This window comes from Nyctereutes procyonoides, unplaced genomic scaffold, assembly GCF_905146905.1.
Source record: "Nyctereutes procyonoides isolate TBG_1078 unplaced genomic scaffold, NYPRO_anot_genome, whole genome shotgun sequence".
Taxonomy (NCBI): Eukaryota; Metazoa; Chordata; class Mammalia; order Carnivora; family Canidae; genus Nyctereutes; species Nyctereutes procyonoides.
Window position 1 is genome coordinate 48,038,284 of NW_026575046.1, and position 20,045 is coordinate 48,058,328.

General features: G+C 47.5%; 1 protein-coding gene across 1 annotated transcript in view; it reads right to left on the reverse strand.

Moving 5' to 3' along the window:
* The window catches only part of STK10 (serine/threonine kinase 10), a 111,499-nt gene that overhangs the window by 47,243 nt on the left and 44,211 nt on the right, over positions 1-20,045 (reverse strand). Inside the window, exons 3-4 of the mRNA XM_055325302.1 lie at positions 10,398-10,446; positions 5,293-5,442 (exon numbers count right to left, since the gene is read on the reverse strand). Of these exons, the coding sequence (XP_055181277.1) occupies positions 5,293-5,442; positions 10,398-10,446 (199 nt within the window). The remainder of the gene's footprint in view (positions 1-5,292; positions 5,443-10,397; positions 10,447-20,045) is intronic.

Consider the following 20,045-nt stretch of genomic DNA (forward strand, 5'->3'; position numbering starts at 1 on the left):
TGCTGGGCATTTTTTATTTTTAGGCCAATTCAGACTTCTTCTTAGAACTTGAAAAACCCCCATGAGACGCCTCAGTGGCTCAATGGGTTAAGCATCTGCCTTCAGCTCAGGTCATGATCCCAGGGTCCTGGGACTGAGCCCAGTGTCTGTGCAGGGAGCCTTCTTCTCTCTTTCCTCTCCATTCTTGCTCTCTATCACTATGTTACCCCTGTCACTATCTCTGTCTCTCCCTCAAATTAATAAGTAAAATCTTCCCCCCCGCAAAAAAAAGAACTTGAAAGACCCCTAAAGTAAAATTACCCCCATCTTCAGAGAAGCACTGCTGGGGAAAGAACACAGATTCTTCAGAGAACAGAGAACATTGTCTCATAGCAGCTTCTCCAAGACATTCCTGGGCCCAAGAAAGAAACCTAACATTCACTGGCCTCTCTGCTCTGCTAGGCACCTACAGATGCTTTGCATGCACTGTCTCACTTGTCACACGAATTCTGTGAGACAGAAACTATTACCACACCCGAGTTGAAAAGCTAAAGCTCCAAAGGGTTAGGTGACTTGTCCAAGGTCTTCCAATGTGAAGCGGCAGATCCAGGACAAGAATGCAGTTCTTTGGACTCCAAGTCCACACCCCACTTCCTTTCTCTGCACCAATGGATTCTCACCAGGCACCAAGAATTGCTTCACATCCACTCAGAGCTAGAACTTCTGCTTTACTGGGCCACTATCAAATGAATTTCAGGGAAGTCTGATATCCTTGACAGAAGTAAATATTTAACACAAGGAAGAAGCAAAATGTCTCATAGCAGTGAGGGATGTAATGCTGAGTCTCTCTGTGACAGTATTTTGTACACTTCACTCTACTGGTCACAACAGCCCTGTGAGGTCGGGTCTATGGTTATACCCATTGCCATTGATAAAGGAACCGAGGTTTGGATAGCTACGCTTCTCCAGCTCAAAGTGGCAGAGCCAGGATTTGAACTAGGCATGTCTGTGTCTAGAGCCCATGCTTTGTTCAGCTCATCCTGCTGCTTTTCATTCTATTTCCACTCCAGTGAGAGCACAGACATGGTCTCCAATAAGGTGATGCCCTTGCTTGGGAGAAAGATCTCCTACACAATTCTCTTTTGCATCCTTGAGTTATATAAGGATATGGTGGGGGGCAGCGGCCTCAGGGGCCCAAGACAGTCCCAAGAAACTAGGAAGAAACAAGCTGCCACCCTTTCTCCCAAGCCTCCTGCACTGTTCCTCCAGGCTGCAGATTCCAGGCCCAAGGGGGAAGGAGGATTTTACAAAACAACAACAAGCCTCAGCAGGCATGTACACCACGGCTCCCAGGGCTCAGTGAAATTGTGTAAATATTCACACTCAACTCTCTTTGAACTTTTTTTCCTTTTTAATTGGCTTCCTGGTTTTCTCAACTGCATATGCCAAGTCATTTGGAAATCTGATGCACCCATCTGCTTGCATCCCACCCTCTGCTAGGCTCTGAGTGAGATTCTGGAGTCAGCTCAGCATGTCAGCGCCCTCCAGACTCAGGGGGGTGGAGGGGGAGATGGCAACGGGAAATGAGAACCTGACGGAGACACCTCAGCCTGAGGCTGCTAGGGCCCTCCCTCCCATCCCCATCCCCAGCAGGGCTTCCCGGCTCTAACAGGCTGGTCCTGACCCAGGTTTGCTGGCTTCTGCCTCCCCCAAGTGATATGCTCTTGAAGGCTCAGCTGAAGGTTTCCCTTGAATTTCCCAGAGCACAAGGGATTCTCTTTGTGCCCCCCCCACACACACATACTCCCTGAGCCTAAAGCCGAAGGCACTCCCCAACCTGGCCCCTCCCTGGCCACCCACACTCTTCCCTGAATGAGCCCATCCACTGGCGGCTGTGGAGTCAGGAAGACCCCAGTGCATCCTGCTACTTCTCCTCCCTCATGGTCTGAATTCAGTGTCCCCGTCTGTGTTCATATAGTCCCTCCCCTCCCCACATCCCTGCCCAATACCCCAGGGAGAGCCGATTAAATGAGATATCCAGAAAATGCCTCCTTCTAATGTCTGCCATCTAGTGGGTGCTTCATAAACCCAATAAATGTACATTATTTTTTATTATGCGTCCCCCCAAAATACCCCACTGTTCCTCACCTCCATGCTCCTGCCCACTAGGCTCCCTCTGCCTGCATTGCCCTGCCCAGTCTGGCTAACCTGGCAAATATTTATCTACCTTTCACAACGCAGCTCAGACTACGCTCCCACCAAAGCCTCTTCTCAACCCAAACCTCCACCACATCCAGGTGGGGGAATAGATCACCCCTCTCTATACACTGCCTATCCCAGCACTGGCTCCCTCCCCAGCCCTGATGGCTCCCCTCTGCCGGAACTCTGCAGGAGCGGGAGAAGGACGAGGCTCTCATTCTCCTCCCTGCTCAGCACAGACAGGGCCTGGCACACAGAAACAACAGTAATTACAGCTGGCCTTTACAGAGAGCTTACAACACATACACCTCCTTGTAACTGGTCTCACAACCCTCTGACAGATGTTTTATTATCATTCTCATTTTACAGGTGAAGGAATGGAAAAGCAGCATAGTTAACTGACTTTTCCAAGGTCACAGGACTAGAGGCTGACTTGGGATTTGAACTCAAGACTCTCTGACTACAGAGTGCATGCTCTTAACCATCGCAGGTAAAAGAAGGAACAAGGAGGAGGAACAGTCACAGGGATGTGAGCTGAACCCCAGAAGGCACAGACCCGCAAGAATCAGGGATTCTGGTCTTTGGGACGTAGAACAGAAAGTGACCCCGCTGGTACCTAATATGAGAAACTTGGTCATACTGCTGTTTTCAAGATAGAACGAATCCTACCTTCTGGACAACACAGCATTTCTAACAAGCTCCCAGGTAATGCTGATGCTGCCACCAACCACACTTTGGATAGTGAGGATTAAAAGTAGTGGTTATCAAAGTGTGGTCCCCCATCAGCATTTACAAGTGGGAGCTTACTAGAAATGCAAGTTCTGGGACACCTGGGTGGCTCAGTCAGTTGAGCGTCCAACTTCTGGTTTCAGCTCAGGTCATAATCTCACGGGTTGTGGGAAGGAGCCCTCCATCTGGCTCCATCCTCAGCAGGGAGTCTGCTTGAAGATTCTCTCCCTTAGCCCCTTCCCCGGCATGTTCTTTCTCTCTCTTTAAAAAAAAAAAGAAAGAAAAGAAATGCAAGTTCTTGGGCCCCATCCCAGACAGAAACCCTGGGGTTGTATCCAGCAATCTGAGTATTAGGAGCCCTCCAGAGGACTAAAAGGCACTAAATCTGAGAACCTACCAGTCTTGTATACATTTTGTAAGGCCCAGCCCCACCCTCATCAGTTCATAGCACACATGGAAGTGAGTGCAGTGATATGGATGAGGCCCTGAAAAGTGAGCCAGTGGCCCTGGGGTCAGCTCTGGCTCTATCCTTGCTCAGCTGTGACCCAGGGCAGGTCTCCATCCTGTCTGAGCCTCATAGCCCTCAAAGCAAGGATGCTGGGAGTTGCCCTCCTGCAGTAGAAGATGTCCTTGATTGCACTGTACCATTCTATTCCAACCCTCATGCCTATCCCTGCAGTTCTCCATCACATGAACTGAACACTGGTGCAGTTTCTTGTGGACATAATTCAAATGTTCCTTAAAGTTACGAAGGTTCTGTGAGAGGAACTACAATAGTGACACTCCTATCTTCAAAGGACAGGGTTGAGGGAGGTAGAGGGGTGCAGATGAATGGATGATTTTGCTACCAGGAAGAAGTTACTAGAAAACAATGGAATGCAGTCAAAGTGGTAAAACAAGAGAGTACAATCTCTCTGTCATCAGTACCACTCCCCAACACCCGTCCCTACGTCCTTCTTTTGGCAGAGACACATGCAGACCTTATCTGGGATCACAACCAGTGTCAACATCCAGATAATGAGATTGAAGGTACCTCTTGGCTTTCCTGTCCAAGCCCTCCTGTACTATGTAAATTATGTATAATAAGCATGTATTATTTTTTCATCCAAGAATAAAAATCGTTACTTAAGAAATAGCGTTATAAGCATATTATTTATCAACGTAGGAGCAAATGTGACAAGACCTGAAAGTGTCATCACTGGAAATGGATGGGGAAACAAGGTGGCTGGAGCAGAGGAAGTGTGTATGTGTTACTTTGGTTAAAAAAAATATACATATATTAAAAACATAAGGAAATTCTGACATCTGTTACAACATGGATGAACCTTAAGGACACTAGGCTGAGTGAAATATGCCAGACACAAAGGTTACCAGGGGCTGGGGCTCGGGTGAGGGTTAGTGTTTAATGGAGATGGTGTTTCAGTTTGGGATAACAGAAAAGTTTCTGGAGATGGATGGTGGTGATGGTTGCCCAACAACATGAATGTATTTAATGCCACTGAACTGTGTACTTCAGTATACTTCAAAGTTAGGATGATAAATTTTATGTTACATATATTTTACCAAAATTTTTTTGAAAGTACAAAGAGAGAAGAGACATGAAAACTAAAAAGGTTTGTTCAGTGATGCCTGGGTGGCTCAGTGGTTAACATCTGCCTTCTGCTCAAGGTGTGATCCCGGGGTCCTGGGATCGAGTCCTGCATCAGGGTCCCCGCAGGGAGCCTGCCTCTCCCTCTGCCTACATCTCTGCCTCTCTCTGTGTCTCTTGTGAATAAATAAATGCAATCTTTTTTTAAAAAAAGATTTGTTTAAATACATATATGTCTGATGTATTCTATCTGCGAACAGAGGCAGCCTTGTCCCTCTGTCTGTCCCTCTCACTCAAATCTTCTCTATTAGAAGCAAGAGCAAAAGGGTCAGAGCAGCACCTCCCACAGCGCACCAGCAGCCCCAGAGGCACAGGATCACATCATCCCAAGTGGCTGTGTACTGCAGGATGCTGAGCATTCCTCGTGTACTGCAGGATGTGTACTGCAGGATGCTGAGCATTCCTCGCCTCCACACACCAGATACCAGGAGTCTCCCCTGCCCCCATGTTGTGATAACCAAAGATGGCTCTAGACATTGCCAAATGTCCCTGGGGGGACAAAGTCCTCCTCAGTTGAGAACCAGTGGGTTAGACTGAGCCAGTAGGAACGGTCTGAGTTCTGTGGCCCAGAGCAGGTAAGTGAAGACCACGGACACCCTGGGCCACATGGGAGTCAGGACTCTACACACGTGCCCCACACCCCGCTACTGAGACCAGGCTGATATCCCCAGGTAGGCACCACAGGGTAGGCACTGCCAGGCTCTGCCCACCCATCCTGACCCACAGACGGCTCTTACCCAGCCTGATGTCTCCCTCCAGGGTCATCAGCACGTTGCCGGCTTTCAGATCTCGGTGGATTATCTTCTTGCCATGCAGAAAGTGGAGGGCTTCCAGCATCTGGCGGCAAACCACCTGAATCTGGGGCTCAGTGAGGCCTCTGTCTAGCTCTGGAAACAGAGGGGAAGTGAACCGTCAGTTCAGCACACGGTCTCTGCAGGCAAGCTGAATGCTGGGCTCAGCCAGCTGCCAGAGATACAAGAGCCCCCGATGTCACTGACCACTCACCACGTACAAGTTCACTTCTAAGCCCTTCGTGTTACCTATTTTGTCCTCATAGTAACACTACGGAGTAGGCACAATTATCTCAGTTGACAGATGAAGCAGCCAGGGCTCCGAGAGAGGTCAATACACTTGCTCAAGGTCACACAGGTGGCAATTCACAGATCTGAGATTCAAGCCAGCCAGCCCGCTTCAGACAGCAAGTTCATAAAGAAAACCCTTCTAAGAGGCAAAGATCCACCCTGCAAGCAGGCAATGAGTGACACTTACTCCATGTCAAACTCCACGCTTGGTGCAGGGACACAGAGAGGGGCATGGAAACGATGAGCCATGCCTGGAACAGAGGGGGACTGGGATGGGGGCTGGGGCCGGACAGGATGGGCAGTGATCCCTTCTGTCTGGGAATTAGAAGCCTGCCTAGAAGCGAGCACATTCAAGCTGTGTCTTGTAGGAAGAACAGGTGTTTGAGAGGTGAAAATGTGGAGCCAGGGCATTCCAGGTCAAGGAAGCAGCAGAAGCAGAGGTCTGGAGGCTGACTTGGGCTGGTGTTGAAGAAATGTGTACTGGCCGGTGGTGGTGCTGGAGATGTGAAGGTGCCGGAAGGTGAAGGGCTCGTGGGAAGGCTGACACCTGGGGCCTCTCGTGTGCTGGCTGGGAGACACACACACACTGCTACAACCAGTGTCTGCTTAGAGATGGCGGGGCCCTTCTCTGAGCAGGTGTAGAATACAAAGAGGAGTATCCCACACAGGGGGGCACAGCATGTGCAAAGGACCCTTTCTGATGGAAGGGGAAGGATGAGGGGAAAATGAATCAAGGCCAGAGGTTGGAAGAGCCTGATTGTGCAGGACCCTACAGGCTAGCTGTGAAGGTTACATTTTATCTGAAAGGCAATGGGCAGTCCAGGACAGGCTCTCAGCAGGCAGAGACAATCTGATTTTTGCATTTAGGGGCACCTGGGTGGCTCAGTGGTTGAGCATGTCTACCTTCGGCTCAGGCCATGATCCTGGGATCCTGGGATCGAGTCCCACATCAGGCTCCCCAGGGGGAGCCAGCTTCTCCCTCTATGTCTTTGCCTCTCTCTGTGTGTCTCTCATGAATAACTATATAATTTTTTATATAATAATAATAAAATAAAATAAAATAAATAAAAAGTTCTCCCCAGTGGGATAAGTGAAGGGCTTGCAGGGAGCAAGAGCAGGCAGGGATCTCAGTGAGGGGCCGTTGTGGTGGTCCAGCCAAGGCTGCCAAGAGGAAGCATCTCCGACTCAGCGGCTTAGGGAGGTGGGAACGACAATATGGGGCTGAGTGGGTGCAGAGGGAGGGAGGGCATGAGAAGATTCAAGGCCAACATCATGTGCCTGACCACTGGCCATCGTATTATTTAGTTCTTGGTGCCACCGAGCCACCTACGCTGAAGTGAGCCCCCCACTGCCCTGCCTGCTGGGTCCTCATGCCGCAGGCTCTGGGGCTGGCCAGCCAGGGCACTGCTGCCAGGCCTCCCTCAGACCAGGGCAGCACTCTCCCATCTGTCTCCCTTCGCCATGCCTGGCCAGAAACCCTCAAAGGGTTTCTGTGACCTCCTGTGACCTGAGGCTCCTTGAGACCTCATCCCTAACCCCCAAGTCCCCCCCAGACCACAGACAGGCTCAGAGCTGGGGGAGGGGGACATAGGACCACCCAGACTGGGCCCGAACTGAGGCACTGCCCCTCATTAGCTATGCGGTTTCTCAAAGGTGCTCCTTCGGTCCATGCCTTCATCTCCTAATCCATAAAATGGGATGATGAGAAGTGACGTAGGCAGGACTCCAGCCATAAAGTACGCTGACTCCTCAGCACGAAGGAGGGCCAATGAAAGGTCATTATTGTTATGCTGGCCCTGAAATTATGCTGGATTATCTGAAGTAATTTTTTTGAATGGCCAACTGGGCCTTGCTCGTGTCTGATTTCTCTACATAAATGAAACCAAAATAGGCCAATCTGTGATGATGACTACAATGAAGGTCTCACGGTCATCATTTTCTGAGCCTTTAACAATGTACCGGGCATGGAGTTAGGGACTTGGATGCAGTCTTTCATTTAATCTTCACAATAACCCAGTAAGGCAAACAGACCTTTTTAAGTCCTAGACTTTGTCAACAGTAAGATTCATTTTTGTTTAGATTACAATTCTATGAATTTAGACAAACGTATATAGTCACATAACTGCCACCGTGATTCAGATAGAAAATGTTTCCTTCACTGCCCCAAATCTGTGTGTGATCAACATTTCACCCCCATCACCAGCCCCTAAGCTGTCATTCCTTTGATTTCTGGCCCCATCATCTAGCCTTTTCTAGAATGTCATATAATTGGAATCGTACAGTATGATAAATTCTTAAGATTAATTTTTGATTACACAGCAATACATGAATATTTTCCTCATATTAAAAAAATCTGCCACATCGCAGATGACTCCTTCGCCTGTTTGAAAATGCAGCCAGCTCCACCCCACCCCTTCTCCTCCACAGGAGGGCTGAGAGCCAACCAGCAAGGCAAGGCCAACCCGGATCAGAGCAAACACTGGGTGTTAGTTAACTAACTAGAGGGGCCATACAGTGAAGTGCCCTGCATATTCCCCTCATCTCGCAAAGGGGCCAGCCCAGCGCCCCACCACACAGAGGAACCTAGGGCAGCCCTCAGGTCTCTTGGACCCCAAGCCCAGCCTCGTCACTCTACATGACTCCATAGGGTGATGGGGAGACACTAAGGGCAGAAAGTCCCTCTATGCGGGGCAGGCATCTATGGGAGAGTGCACCCCTCATCACAGCTGCACCCATGGCCGGGTCTCACCTTGTCAGGTCTCCACATCCCACCTTCTCTTCTCCCACCTGGATTTCCAGAATGCTGATGGCAATTTTCCTTTAACTGCTGTCACCAACAGGGAGAAAACCAGGTGGGGTTGGAGCAGTGAGACAAGGAGCCAGAAAGTGAGTCTGTCTGCAGGCTGAGCCACAGCCTGGGCTCCTGCCCCAGGTATGAATGAGGTCAAGGACCTGGTATGTGTAAATGCCTCTTCCATCTCTGACATTCTACCCCAGACCTCATTGATCCAAGCTGCACACCTGGAGAGGCAGACGCTGGTAGGTGGCTCCCATTCTCCCCTTCTTTTTTAGTATCTAAACATACAGCCACCCAGGTAGAAGACCGCATTTCCCAGTCTCTCTTCCAGCTCTGTGCTATTATAATCAGGCCAATGAGGTGTAAATCAAAGTGTCATGTGGGGATTCTCTAACAGCTCCTTTAAAAAATGGAATTGGGGGCACCTGACTGGTTCAGCAGTTGAGCATCTGCCTTCAGCTCACAGTGTGATCCAGGGGCCCTGGGATCGAGTCCTGCATCGGGTTCCCCGCAGGGAGCCTGCTTCTCCCTGTCTATGTCTCTGTCTCTCTCTCTGTCTCTCATGAATAAAAATATAAAATCTTTTAAAAGTAATAATAAAATAATAAAAATAAAAAGTGGAAATGGGGTGTGGATTTTTGGAGTGATCCTACCCTCTCTTCTTCTATCCTGCTGTTTGGAATACAAATATTGCTGGAGCTCCTATAGCCACCTTGTCACCATGAACAGAAATCCAGAATGAGAATGAGACCAACACAGAGGAAAGTGGGGCCAAGAGCTGAAAGAAGGAAACCAAGTTCTTATGAAAACTTAAAACAAAACAAAACAAAATTCCTAGACCAAGCTGTGCCTGAAGCCGGTCACCCTTGAACTTTTTAGTTATTTGTGCAAAAAATTCCCCCTCCTACATCTCCCACCTTTTTCTCCTCTAAACCAATTTAAACAGTCTTTGCCTTAAAAGCTAGAGAGTCTCAACTCATACAAGACCACCATTATTATTTTGTTAAATTCTGCATAGAATAATGAAACTCTTCAAAGACAGTCTAAGCTGAGAGGAAGAACACCCAAGGGCCATGTCGTAAGTACTCATGTCTAGCTACCTACTGCCATTTCCCCATCTGAGAACTCTGGGAGTGGGAAGGGTCTCTGCAAGGAAGGCCAGCATTTCTATAGCTCTGGAAAGGGCTGCCATAAATTCAGGACATTCCTGAGTTAAACTCAGGGGGAAAATACCTTCCTCACAATAAAAGAATGGCCGAGTGGTTCTACATTACCCCAAAAACCTCCCCTCTGCTGAGCCACCCCACAATCGTGGGCCTGCCTCTCCATGTTCTGGGGCCCTGGCCCCTCGGCCTCCCCTCACTGCGTACCATGCCTACAAGACCCAGGCTCCCATCTCAGTCCTGCTGGGGACTCTAGGCCACCTCCTTAACCCTTCTAAGTGTCAATCTGGCCAAAAATAAAACAGAAACACTCAGGTAAAATATGTGAAAGCACCCACCACCATCTCTGGCATACAGGGACTATTGACAAAATATTCAGAGAAATGAATTTTTTTACTGCTCAAACTTGTCTGGGGTATGAAAATCTGACAACACCCCCATTAAGCTCTTACAAAATGGGTGGGGATCCCCGCTTTTCAAAGAACTTCCCTCAGGGGTCTCATTTTCACCTCCTAAGGGTGCTGTGGGGTGGGGCAAAGGAAGCATCACCCTTCTCATGGCCAAAAAAGCTTGAGGGGGCAAGTGACCAGCTCAAGGACACATGGCTTTTTGAACAGGAAGTGCTGGTTTTGCAATGAGAGCCCTACATTCTCGCCAAGAAACCAACCCCTGCTCCTGAAAGGGGACAGAATGAAGATACTCCAAGAGGCCATGTGAGTTGCTGGGGCAGGGGAGTGACCCAGTCCTAGACCAGGGTTCTAGAGCCCACCGAGCACCACACTGGATCTAGGAAGACTCACCCAGCATGATGGCGTCCACAGCTCCTCCAGGACAGAACTCGATCATGATCTACAGAAAACAAAAGGCAAAGTAATAATGAGCAGGGAGGGGTGCACAGCCGGGACCTGGCCCTGGTCCAGCAGGATCTGCCAGCACCCAGTGCCCTTGCTCCCTGGCCTCTCCTCCTCCCGTCCCAGGGCCTGTCCAGTCTGCATGACCCCAATCTGACCCCAAACCTCATAGGGTGCCCTAAAATCTAGAGGGTTTACTGGGTATTTTTCAGGGGGGAAAAAGTTGCCATGGAAACGCACAGCTGCCACAAATCGCCTTTTCCCACCAGGCCCTGCACCCTCCTCCTGCGCCCCAGCTGCCAGCTGCCCCACTTCCTAGGCTCCACAGCCAGGAGTCCCAGAGGACACCTCTGCCCACATACATGCCGGCCAAGCCCTCACAGAATCCCAGCACCCATCCCTTGCCTCTCTCCACCTTCTAGAGGCCAGGGCCTTGCTGGCTTGGAACGCCAGAACATCGGGGCTCAAAGGCCAGCTCAGGTGTAGAAACCCATGCCCAGTGGGGTACCTGGGTGGCTCAGTGGTTGAGCATCTGCCTTCAGCTCAGGTGGTGATCCCAGGGTCCTGGGATCGAGTCCCGCATTGAGCTCCCCACAGGGAGCCTGCTTCTCCCTCTGCCTGTGTCTCTGCCTCTCTGTGTGTGTCTCTCATGAATAAAGAAAATATTAAAAAAAAAAAAAAAAAAAAAACAGGCCCAGAAAGGGGATGGGGCTGACCAAGGTCGCAGATTATTTGGTAACAGGTCATGTACTAGAAAGGCTTTCAACCTCCCCAGGTCATTCATTCACACATGCATTCATTCATTCACCACACAACCACTAGGCAGTGGGCCCAGGATCACAATCAGACCCATACCCCCAGGGGCTCCCAGCAGCATGGGGGCCAGAGAAGGATGCAAAGAATGCAGAGCACCCTTGGTGCCAACCGGAAACCCCTGGGCCAGAGCTGCTCTCCGGCCAGAGGAGGGAGGAGGGGCTTCCGTATTTCCATGGAGTCTCCAGCTTATGGTGAACTTCCAGAGGCTTCCCGGCAATGTAAATATAAGGATGTAGCAATGCATGGCTGGACCCAGGTCCCAGACCCACCAGTCACTTGCTATAGCCTTGGGCAAGGCACTCCAATTGAGTGCATTTTCTCAGCTAGAAGATGGGGCTGCTGATGCCACTGCTCTAACATGGGCCACACCACTGGGCTATATTTAGGGGGACAGGCCACAGTGGGTCAAGCAGGGGTCCAGAGTACTAGCTAGCTACTGGGGGTAGCAAGACAGTGCCGGCCCTCCTAACTTCCTAGGGCAGCAGACAGGCCTGCACCATGTTGTAGAAGGCTCCATGCCAGCCAGGAGAGAGAGCCACATAAGGAGATACCGCAGCTTGCACACCACCTCCTGCCAGGAAGGAAGGACATGGCCTCTGAGGCTCCTGGGGTCACTCCAGCCGTGCCTGGCTAGTACTCCTTCTCCAGGACTTCTAAAACTACAGTGACCCTGAATAAAAGCCATCACAGATGAATTAATGTCTGACAACCCATGACAGTGGGAAGAGGAACTTCTTTCTGCCAGTCATCCATCCAATCACCAGACTGTTCCCAGGGATCAGGGACCGGAGGGGACCTGGACACAGCCATTGACCTCTTGCAGTATAGCATCTCATTCTGCCTTTTAACAATTCTCAGCTCCACAGAAGGACAGAAAAATCCTACTAATTGCCCAGAAAAGCCAGAAAAGCCCAGACATGAGAGGCAATGTATGAAGCAAAATGTGTCATTATGGAAAACCACTTGCTACCTGAGCAGCCTGTAAGGTGGGGGGGAATACACACCCAAACCCCAAGGGAATGACCTTGGCAAGGTCATCCAAGCCTTGCTGAGCAACAGGCACCCAGTTTGGGCTCAGTCAGTAAGAGCTGTAGCTAGGACTCCTTCCTTGAGCTCACAGATCTGGGATTCTTCTGTACTTGTGTTGTTTTTTGAGACTCTATGAAAGGTAACCTCTCTCCTCTCACCCAGAAAAATGCAAATAGGAACAAGTGTTTGCATGCAGTTCTACTGAAATCCTATACACTCTGAAGTCCCCTCAGCAAACCCAGGTCAGGAGCCCGTGCTCTGCCTCTCCACCCCTTAATACCTGTGTGGCCTTTCTGTAAAACAGAAGAATACTATGGGCCACCCAGAGTTACTGTAAGGACTACATGAGGTGGTGTTTACAAAACAACAGTCCAAACTCTGCCCACACCGTGAATGCAGCACAGGCTCAGGCGATTCCCTCTTCTCTCACAGCCTGCAGTCGCAAAGGACAAGATGGACCTGAATTCAAGTCCTGATAGTGCCACTTAAATTGGCTGTGTGACCTTGAGTAAGTCACTTAATCTCCCCAAGCCTCAATTTCATCTGTAAAATGGCACTAATTGCTGTTACCTCCAACATCAAGGCACTTACATGAGATTCTCAACATGAAAGCACAATAGCAAAGCCACACCAATTAATATGCCCTTGCTGAATTTCTAGCAAACAGAACCACCAAGTATCACACTTAGACCATGTTATTCAGGCTTCCTACAAATCCATGCCTTCTAGAACCACAGTATATCAACACACCCACTGTTATTACCACAGTGCGAGAAGTGACCAAATTCTGGCAGTTCCTGTATCTGTCAGGGAACTGTCCCTTACGCAATACTGTGACACAAGGTCCCTATGACCATCCTCTCCAGAGTTCAGCACTAGGAAAGTCTGAACATTCTGCCAATCTAGTTCACTTCCTCTTCTGCAATTCTAGATCCCCATGACCCCATGCACTTTCCTTTTGCAATTTGTTAAAATTTACTGATTGACTGATTGATTGACTGATTGCTTTGGCTGCTGAGAAGCTCTGAGCTTAGCTTTGGTCTTATTCCCGGGAATAAACGTACCAACTTTTGACTCTATGCCAAGATTAAACCCACACTATTTCACAACTTATATATGGACCCCAATAAAATGTTTTTAAAAGAGGACCATCTGGGACGCCTGGATGGCTCAGCAGTTGAGCATCTACCTTTGGCTCAGGGTGTGATCCTGGGGTCCCAGGATTAAGTCCCATATCGGGCTCCCTGCATGGAGCCTACTTCTCCCTCTGCCTGTGTCTCTGCCTCTCTCTCTCTCTGTCTCCTGTGAATAAATAAATAAAATCTTTAAAAAAAGAAAAAGAAATAAAAGATAACCATCCTGCAGAAGTCTGAAGAAACAGCACTCATTGGTATTCATCACAAATGTGTTAGAGTGATATTCCTTTAACCTTTGTGTAAATACTGCCTGACAATACTCTCACATATAGCAAAATATGGTTTGGGTTTTCTTCCCCCTTTATTTTAAGTGTTTTTTTTCTCCTTTTGGTTTTAAAATTTTCACATCTTATTGTCTTGATGTGATACCAAAAAGAAAGGTCCCTTTCATGACAGTTCTTTATAGGTTCCTCTACATGGGTCTTAAGGTTCTTTCAGCTTGTCAGTGGCAGGGTTGCAGGAGACTTCCACAGAAATGTGTGGGGTAATTAACAAAATAATCTCTATTAATAAAATAACGATAAATAAAAATAAAATATGCATCCCAATACCTTAGGAAGTCACTAAATATTCATGCTAGGGAAACAGAATGGAAGCACATACATTAATACCCAGGGAAGGATTACAGGTAGTCTGTACTGGTATATATTTTCCACATTTTACTCAACATACAGGAGTCCTAAAAATATTAGAAATAAACCTTTTTTTTTTAAATGGGAAGAACTGTCTTAAAATAACCCCTGGTAATAGATGCATCTATTCAACTGAAGGGAGATGGGATATCTATGCCTGTCTACAATTAGAGCCCCAGCAGGCCTGTGCCCACTGTGTCTAGGAATGAAAAGAGGCTTCTTAGGGTCAAGGGTTCCTGGGTGCAGAGCTGAAGGCCCCTAAGCCCTCACCAAGCCCCAAATGCAACAGCTACAAGTACCAAGGACCAACTCCCTGAACCCATCAGAGGCTCATCCTTCATGCTCCCTTGAGAGCAGCAAGCACTGTGGCTCAAGGTTTTCTCAGGAAGTGGTGAAGTGCAGTTTGTGATCAGTTTATTGATTCATTGACAAGTACCAACTGACTACTACCAGGGGGCTTCACAGTGCTAGGCACAGCAGGACCATAAAAGTAGTACTCAATCAACAAACACTATCTGAGTTCCTAGTCTCTAACAAGCCTGGGGACTGGGGACCCAGGATGAACCAGACATGTCCCTGCCCCAAGACCACAGGCAGAGGCCAATATAGGCACATCATGACTAAGTTATCAAAAAAAGTTGTGGCCATCCTGGAGGGCCTCCGAGAGAAGAGCTGGTTTTGAAGGGCAAATTTGTCAAATGAAGCAGCACAGAGACAGTGTAAGCAAAACACAGCAAGTGCAGAGGCAAAATAGCCTGGAAGAGAATGAAGGGGGGAAAGGTGGAATGTTCCAAAAGGTTCATCAACGGTTAACTGGAACTAGAACTCGAACATCTCAAATATGAACTTGACCCTGAGAGTTCTGTATGTCTGGAGAAAGGCACCAGAGGGTTTCAATAAAGGGTGTTACAGACAGGGTTTCTGCTTTAGAGGAACCCCCCCTCCCCCCGACCAACATCAGATATGGTATCTCTAGAGGGTGGGAAAGCAGAGGAACAGTGGATTTGGCACAAACAGCAAAAGGCCAAGGCATCATGGTTGCCTTCCCCCCTGCCAACACAGCATTCTTTCCTTCCCCTTTGTGAAACAGCCATGGTAGCTGAGTGAGACTCACCTCATCCCCAGTGGGGAGAGGAGGCCTAACCCAACCAGGGAAATTCTCTGCCTCTTGCCCTGACGGCTGGCTCAGGGCTGGTCTAAGCACAGCCAAGCTGGTGAGCTCTGCTTGATGGTGTGAGATGTCATGATATCTCCCTCTGGAGACAATTAGGAAGCACGAAGCCCCAATGGTCACAGGCAGCCGTCTTTCAACCATGAGGGAAGCCAGCATGAAGACATAGCTGATACAAAGAGGAGGGAAGAGAGATTCACTCACAGTGTAACTGAGCCATGCTCGATATCCGTCTCAAATCTGACCTTCCTCTGGACTTTTCAAATAAAATATGCAAGACAATTAATTTCTTCCATTGTTTAGGCTAATTTGAGATTTTCTATTTGTTGTTACCGAAAGCATCTGATCTTTGGCAAGAGATGATGAAGATGAATTAGAACAATGAAAGGGGAGGACGAGGATGCCATCTCATTTGGCAAATAAGATTTTCCTAGTCATCTCTAAGTGCTACCAGCTAAAAACACTATGCCAGTGGTCTTCAAACTTTAGCATGCATCAGAATCACCTGGAGAACTTGTTAAAACAAAACCTCACTAAGCAGTGTCAGGTAGGGTCCAAGCATCTGCATTTCCAACAAATGCACCCAGGGGGTGCCGCTGCTGGTTCCCTGACTATACTTTGAGAACCACTGCTCTATAAGAATTTGCAAAAGGGCAAGAAGCTTGGACCTTGGGGCCACATCTCCCCTCCTCCTGGCAAAAACTAATGTAAGATGGTGGTAGAGAAATCTTGGGAGCAAACCGGCAGAATTATCCTTTTTATCCTCCTTATTAACCTGAAGTTCCTCATCAATGTTCCTTATTCTTTGTGCTTCTAACTGAAGAGCTAAGGGCTTGGGTAGGATATAAGATCATCCTGGTAAGCCTTTACCAAGGGATGGTTTGAGAAGCCCTGGGTATTTTCAGAGGCTTTAGGGATGTGCATAATTAAAGATGGTCAGATAGAAAAAAATGGAGTCTACCTCAATGAGTATTTTCCCAAAAGATGAGTATATATAAATAGTATGTACATATATGTACATATGTACGTATATATAATACATATGCAATTATTTAAATATCCTCTCATCTTTTACAAAAAGGCTTCGTGGATACCTGAGTGCATGTCAAGGAGTATATGACAATTGGTTAAGATCGGGTGAACAGAAATGACACCAAAATTACAAGCAACAAAAGAAAAAACAGACGCAATGGACTTCATCAACAATAAAAGCTTTTGGGGATCCCTGGGTGGCGCAGCGGTTTGGTGCCTGCCTTTGGCCCAGGGCACGATCCTGGAGACCTGGGATCAAATCCCACGTCAGGCTCCCAGTGCATGGAGCCTGCTTCTCCCTCTGCCTATGTCTCTGCCTCTCTCTCTTTCTCTCTCTGTGACTATCATAAATAAATAAAAAAATTTAAAAAAAAATAAATAAAAGCTTTTGTACATCAAAGTGCAGGACTGAAAAAGTAAAAAGACAACCCAAAGAATGGGAAAAATACCTGAAAATCATATATTTTGATAAAAGACTAGTATCCAGAATATATAAAAAATTCTTACAACTCAACAATAAAAGGACAAATAACCCAACTTAAAAATGGACAAAGGATATGAATAAATGTCTCTCCAAAATAGAAACAAAGGGCCAATAAGGATATAAAAAGATGCTCCCCATCATTGGTCATTAGGGAAATGCTAATCAAAACTATGAGACACTACTTCACAGCTGCTAGGATGCCTAGAATTAAAAAGAAGGACAACAATAAGTGTTAGCAAGGATATGGACAAACTGGAACCCTTGTACAATGATGGGGGGAATGGTGCAGGTACTTTAGAAAACAATGTGGCAGTTCCTTAAAATATTAAACACAGCATTACCACCAATTGATCCAGGAATTCCACTCCTAGATATACATCCAAGATAATGAAAAACATGTGTCGATTAGGCAGATTGACTAAGAAAAAAAAGAGAGGACTCAAATTACTAATATCAGAAATGAATGGAGACATTACTACTGATGTTACAGAAATAAAAGATTATAGGAGAGTACTATGAACAACTGTACACTAACAAACTGGATAGCCTAGACAAATTCCTAAAAACTATGCAACCTATCAAGACTCAATCTTGGGACTGATTGCCTGGGTGGCTCAGCAGTTGAGCATCTGCCTTTGGCTCAGCATGATCCTGGAATCCCGGGATCGAGTCCCACATCGGGCTCCCTGCATGGAGCCTGCTTCTCCTTCTGCCTATATCTCTGCCTGCCTCTCTCTCCGCATCTCTCATGAATAAATAAAGCCTTAAAAAAAAAAGGGGGGGAAACTAAGGAAACAATTCCATTTACAATAGCATCAAAAAAGAAGAAAATAACTCAGGAATACTTAGGAAGGAAAAAAAACTTAATCAAGAAGGCAAAATATTCATACTCCGTAAGCTATAAAACATTGCTGAAGGAAGTTATAGAAAGTGCAAGTAAATGGAAAGACAGTCCATGTTCGTGGACTGGAAGACTCAACATTGTTAAGATGTCAATATACCCCATCTACAGGTGCAAGTCCTATCAAATCTTAATGGCATCTTTTATAAAAATTGAATAATCTTTCCTAAAATTCATATGGAATATCAAGGGACCCCTAATAGCCAAAACAATCATTCTTGAAAAAGAAGAAAGTCAGAAATCTCACACTTCCTGACTTCAAGATTTACTACAAAGCTACAGTAATCAAAACATCCTGGTACTAAAGGAAGAGTGACATATACATGAATGGAAAGACAGCCCAGAAATAAACCCTTACATATATGGGCGAATGATTTTCAAACAAGGATGCCAAGACCATTCAGTGGGGAAAGGACAGTCTTTTCAACAAATGACGTTGGGAAAACTAAAATATCCATATGCAAAAGAATGAAGGTGGTAGACCCTTACACCTTAATCATATATAAAAATTCACTCAAGATGGATCAAAGACCAAAACATAAGAGCTGAAACTATGAAACTCTCAGAAGACAACACAGGGGAAAAGCTTCCTGACATTGGATTTGGCAATTTCTTGGATATGATGCTGAAAGCACTGGCAACAAAAGAAAAAATAAGCATATTGGACTTCATCCAAATTTAAAACTTTTGTGCATCAAAGGACCCTATCAACAGAGTGAAAAGGCAACGCACAGAACAAAATGTGGTGTTATCTACACAATGCAATATGATTCAGTCATAAAAAGAAATGAGGCACTGACACATCCTACAATATGGATGAACCCTGAAAGCATTGTACCAATGAAAGAAGTCAGACAGCAAAAGGCCACATATATGATTCCATTTACATGAAATGTCCATAACAGCCAAATCCAGAGACAGACATTAGTGGTTATGAGGGACTGGAGGAAGGAGCCCAAGGAGAGGTACAGGCAGGAAGGAATAGGATCCCAGAGCAAGAGACTGCATGGCTCTTAAAATGTGACCCAAGTTCGGGGCACCTGGGTGGCTCAGTAGGTTAAGGGTCAGACTCTTGGTTTCAGCTCTGGTCATGATCTCAGGGTCATGGGATCCAGCCCCGTGTGGGGCTCTGTGCTGGGTATGGAGTCTGCTTCAGGATTCTCTCTCTCTCCCTCTGCCCCTCATCCCCGCTTGTGCGTGCTCTCTCTCTCTCAAAAAAAATTTTTAAAAAGTGACCCAAGTGCCCTTCATGGCTCTTTATTCACAGTGTCTCGTTTTATCTACACACAATTCTGTAATGTAAATACTGTTATTATTCCCACTCTATAGATCAAGGGTTACCACACTTTCTCTATAAAGGGCCAGATAGTAAATGTTTCCAGGTTTGCAGCCATATGGTCTCTGTTGCAAGCAGACTGCTTTTGTCGCCAGAAAGCAGCCAGAGGTACCAGAACAGATGGGCACAGCTGTGTGCCACAAGCCTTCATCTACAAACACAAGGGGTGGGCCAGACTGTGCACAGGCCGTCGTTCACCATCCCCTATCCCAGATGAGAAAACTGAGGCACAGAAAGATTCAGTAACTCGTCAAGGCCCCAACTCATAAGGGGTGAGGCCAAGATGCAAACCCGGTGCTCGTACTTAAGAGGCTCCCATTCCCTGGGCCCAACCCCTTCCCCAACCAACTAGGAGGGCCTACAATATATCAGGCATCTTCCCTGCTGGCCTCTGAATGTCTTCATTATAAGGTTTCAACTCAACATGTAAGATGGGACTTCCTCTCTCACCCTCCCCTAGAACCCACAGCTGGTGCAGGCAGAGCTGGGATTTGAACCCTGGTCCACGCGGGCCAGGAGGCTCACAACAGCGGCCCTGCATTAAGAAGGCAGGTCAGCCTGAGCTCGGATACAGGCAGCACATTCTGGTAAGAGAGGCGCTTGCTTTTTCCGGGCCTCTCGTCAGAGTACCCTCACCATGGCGGGTCTCCCTCCTCCCACTCCCGAGCTTCGTTTCCCGGAGACGCCAGCCCGTACACACGCTGAGGGTGCCTGGCCGGGGACAGCATGCAGTTGCTGGCTGCTTCTCTGGCTGGAGGCCAGACGAAACTGGAAACCTGTGTTTGCCTCCGCATCAGTTTAGATTAAGCAGCTGTCATGGCACAGCATAAGGTCACGGCCTTGTTACGTGATCTTGGCAGGTCACAGCACCTCTCCCGTCACTCACTCATTTATTGATTCATTCATTCACGGATTCATCAGGCACCTATCCCGCCCCATGCTCTTTTGGCCACCAGGAAGACAGCAGCGAAAAACAACAGTCCTTGTGCCCCTGAAGCTC